This window comes from Hipposideros armiger, unplaced genomic scaffold (assembly GCF_001890085.2).
Source record: "Hipposideros armiger isolate ML-2016 unplaced genomic scaffold, ASM189008v1 scaffold_1472, whole genome shotgun sequence".
Classification (NCBI taxonomy): Eukaryota; Metazoa; Chordata; class Mammalia; order Chiroptera; family Hipposideridae; genus Hipposideros; species Hipposideros armiger.
Window position 1 is genome coordinate 138,680 of NW_017732822.1, and position 4,888 is coordinate 143,567.

General features: G+C 35.6%; 1 protein-coding gene across 1 annotated transcript in view; it reads right to left on the minus strand.

Annotated features, from left to right (window-relative positions):
• Positions 1-4,232, minus strand: part of LOC109377598 (anoctamin-4-like) — a 91,539-nt gene extending 87,307 nt beyond the window's left edge. Inside the window, exon 1 of the mRNA XM_019633999.1 lies at positions 3,979-4,232. Coding sequence (XP_019489544.1) covers positions 3,979-4,232 — 254 coding nt within the window. The remainder of the gene's footprint in view (positions 1-3,978) is intronic.
• Positions 4,233-4,888: the final 656 nt, after the last annotated feature.

Here is a 4,888-nt window from a genome sequence, read left to right on the forward strand (position 1 = left end):
TTTTAAGTGTACATTTCTAATATAATACATCATCTGTTTTACATTTAGATCTATGATCCATTTGAGTTATTTTTGTATATGAGTTCAGGTTCCTTTTTTGCATATGGATATAAATTGTTGCAGTACCATTTGTTGAAAAGACAACCCTTTATCTACTGAATTTCCTTTGAGCCTTTGTCAAGAATCAATTGTCCACATATGTGCGGCTCCACTTCTGGATTGTCTATTTTCTTCCACTTATCTATCTTTACACCACACTCTCTTGATTACTGTAGGTTTATAATTCTTGAAATCAGGTAGCTAATACTTTAGCTCCAAATTTGTGTTCTTTTTCAAAGTTATTTTGGCTATTCTAGGTCCTTTTATTTTCTTATGATTTTTTTAATCAGTTTGTCACCCCCTCCACCCCCCACCCCAAACACACACACACCCTTGAGAGTTTGACTGAGATTGCACTGAATCTACAGATTCAATTGAGGAGAACTGACATCTTAAGCTTTCTTATCCATGTCTCTGAATAAATTTCTCTCAGCAATGTTTTTGCAGTTTTCAGTGTACACATCTTACGTATCTTTTGTCAGAAAAGTATTTCCTGTATTTTACACTATTGGAAATGGTATTATCTTTAAAATTATAATTCCTCACTGTTTGTTGTTGGTTTATAGAAACTGTATATCAATTTTGCTTCTTGTACCAATGGTAAACTCATTAGTTCTACTAGACTTTTTAGTGGATTCCATTGGAGTTTCTACACAGATGATCAAGTCATCTGAGAATAAAGATAGTTTCACTTCTTTTCCAATCTGGATGCCTCTTATTCTTTTTCTTGTCTTACTGCACTAGTTAGTAAAATGACGAATACAAGGAGCAGACATACTTGTCCTGCTCCTTATCTTTGGGGGAAAGCAGTCAGTCTTTTACTATTAAGTATAATGTTAACTATAGGTATTTCACAAATGCACTTTATGAGGTTAAGGAAGTTCATTTCTATTTGTAGTTTGCTGAGTTTTTATCAGGAATGAATGTAGGATTTTGTCAAATGCTCTTTCTGTGTCTGTAGAGATGATCAAATGGTGTTCCTTTTTTCTTTGCTAATATGGTGAATGACATTGATTGATTTTCAAATACTAAGACAACCTTACAGTCCTGGATAAACCCTGCTTGGTCATGGTATATTATCCTTTTTATATATTGTTGAGTCTTATTTGCCAAACTTGGTTTAAAATATTTGCATCTATATTCATGAAGGATATCAATTTGTAGTTTTCTTTTCTAGTATTGTGTTTGCGTGGTTTTGGTACCTGGGTAACACTACCCTCATAGAATAAGATGGAAAGTATTCTCTACTCCTCAATTTTGTAAAAACTTTTGTAGAATTGGTATTATTTCTTTCTGGAATGACTGATAGAATTGACCAGTGAAAAAATCTGGGCCTAGAGTTTTCTTTGTGAGGAGCTTATAAAGTAAAAATTCAATTTCTTTAATACATAGGGCTAATCAGGTTATTTCATACATTTTTTTCTTCTGTCTTTCCTTTTTCACTGTTTCAGGTAGGAGAGTAAATCTTGAGTCCATTTTGGCCAGAAGTAGAAGTTTAATGTGTTGATATTGAAAGTTTTTTTCATAAAAAATTATGCTACTTCTTGAAATATACCTCAAAAAAGGATGACTAGAAGGATGTATCTCAAGTGGCTTATAAAGGAATGCTCTCTATGCTTAGATCCCGATTAGCATTCAGAGGCTTAGCCTAACTGGAAAATGGAACATACACTGATTCACTTTTTATTGATGGAGGGTGTGACAGAGGGTCAGTCAACGTTTAGGTACTCTTAACCATAGTAATACAGTAATGTGTTTTAAGATGATTGACATTATCACTGAATGTTAATGTCTAAGAAACACATTTGAAATAAAAACATCAGTAGGGCTTTGTATTTTGTCTAACACAAAGGAAGTCCTCAATAAATACCTTTGTAATGAATAAATAAATGATTATATAGAAAGCTTTGATTTCCTGGATCCTCTATTGAGAATTCCACCTATCTCATCAATAACTTTCAAACATCCCAGATATTAGAGAAAATACAATTCTCAAGGATTTAATAAGATAGTGACCTTTGTAAGTTTTTTATAATTTATCAAAGTCCTGAAAAGTGAGAAAGTAGTTAATATTTGAAGTTTATCAGTTTACCAACTTCCCCTTTGAACACCAATTTTGAAAACACAAATCAATTTCAAGACTTATTATATGAATCTTTGTTGATCTATTGATTGCTCTATTTTGAAAATGAATTTCAACCGGTTTGATTTTCACAATTGTAATAAATTCAGAGTGAAGTTGAAAAACTTACACAGTGGTAGCTCACACTCCATAAAATACCCTTATGAATCATGTTTACAAATCACTATTTTTGTGTTATCTCTAATCAATACTGGCTCATGTAAGAGCCACTTTCAGAAAATTTCAGGCAGAAAATAACATTGGATAAACACTTATGCTTTCAATAAATTAAATTTTCTTCTAACATGTTGTGTCTTTTATTTATGAGACCAAAGATGACAATGAAACATCAACAGAGCATTTGTAATTGTACTCCATATTTTTTGGCATAATGCCTGAGCCTTGGTTAATAATTTACTCTGTAAACGGTTATTTCTAATTGGGTACTTTTCCAGGACATTATTAACAATTTTCAAAGCATTGTGGTTCTTGATTAGAACTCTCCTTTTTTCATAAAATGCCAGTAACAATACTATACTTCCTGTATTCCTTTAGTACATTTCAAAATCATTGTCTTGGCCCTTCTTTTGTCATCATCTTGACTAGTTGTAAAAATAGCCCACATTTTGAGATGAAAAATTAAGCACAATAATTGCTGTATGACCTCATTTGACACAGTTTTGACTGTGTAAAGGTGCTAATGTTAGATATTCATCATGTTTAAAGATTTTCAATTCAGTTGAACAAGCACTCTCACTACATGCCAGATACTGTGGTAGGCAAAGATGATACAAAGATTAATAAGACAACTTATTTACAATTAAGGAGCTTATTATCTAGACTAGCAGCTTTCAGCTGAAGATTCTCAACACACCAGTGTATTATAGTAAGTTATGAGGTGTCTGTTACAACTTATAACACCAATATCAGCAAAGGCACTGTTTTAAAAATTATTTGCACTTTATGAAATAAGCCAGAATAGCTACTGCCATAATCATTTCATTTCCACACACTTGTTTTCTAGTATGTTCATGACACAATGTTAATTGAAAAATGCATGATTAAAAAAATAAGTGTAGCACGTCCTAAGTTTGTTTTAAAAATATCACATGGACAAATAGGGGATAAATATTTTTAGAAAGTAATTAATGTAATATTTAAATTACTTAGTGCACCAAAATGTTAACAGTGGTTCTCTTTAGGTGGTAGGATTTTCATAATGTCATTGAAAATAAATAATTCAAGATAGATAGTAAGAGAAGATGTGTAAATGATTATCAAATAAACACTCCAAAAATAATTTCCATATGAATTCAGAGGAGGGACAAATTCCTTCAAGCTAGAATGGTCATGTAGGACTTTATAGACAGGATGTGTCTCAAGGGTGGACGACTGCTGCAGAGACCATGAGGATGTGCTAACCCACAACCCTACTGAAGTTAAGACGGACCTAAATCAGGTTGAATTTCACCTACCACATTGACTCTCACTGGACATACTATTCCAGATGTATTCAGATCTGGACTAGGTAGCTATCTGTTTCTCCCTACTATATTTTAATCTATGCAGCTTGGGATGAAAGTAGTTTTTGGCAACTTCATCATCCTAGTGACTCACACTGAGCTTGCATTCAACTAACCCTCTCAAGTCTGTTCCTATCCTGATGTTGAGCAACAATTTCCAGAGCACTGAGGTGTTTTAGGCTCCTGACTCCAATGACTAACACATTTAAAGCCTCCGCCTAGTCTCCACCCCACCTGAAAGCTTGGGGAGCAGGCTGTTTAGGTAATGTGACAGTTATCAATTTACTGCCCCTTTGCTCCAAATGTACGTTCATTGCCTGCTTTGCAACAATGGAGCTGAACCTTGTAAATATTTCTCCTTTGCCAGATGGCACAATGTGAAGCTTTGTCAGGGGAGCACACTGGAGGGACATTGGAGGAGGACGGAGTGTGTCTTTCTGGTACCAGTATGTTCCTCTCAGCAGGCTTCTGCAACACATGGCCCCCATGGCACCCAGCTCCTGCAGACATGGTGGCCAGCGGTGCATGGCACCTCCCCAAGGGCACGTATTCCCTTGAGCAGCCTACAGAGCAGTGCTGCTGGTGCAATACTTCCTTGGAACCCCTCCAGGAACCTCCCCAGTACCTGAGAGGGCAGATTCCCAGAGCCCTACTGGCACAGAACCCCCAGCCAACTGCTCTGCCCCCTACTGAACTACAGCTGCACCCCTTCCAACAGGGTCTGGATCTCAGCTTTGCTGCGGGGAGACTTTCTAGGGCTGGTGGCTACATCTAATATCTGCTATTCCTCTGTTCTTCAGAGTTCTTCTTACTCTTTACTAGCCAATCCTCGATTACCCCAATATTCTGCCACAGTTGAAATTTGTCATATTGAACTTTCTTTCTTCAAATTATGTGGGATTTTTGTCTCCTGATTAGACCCTGAATGACAAAGGCAGTTATTTGAACTATTGATAATAATCTTGCTGGGATAGAGATAAGGACAAAGCTACCCAAAGCTTCCTGGTATATAATAATCTGCTCAACAAGGCAGAAAATTTGGTAATACATTACAGAAAGGTTCTCACAAAAATGTCCAAAATGTAAATTGTGGAGGCTATTTAATTGGGGGAGGAGGATTACTTGGAGAATTTACTTATATGTG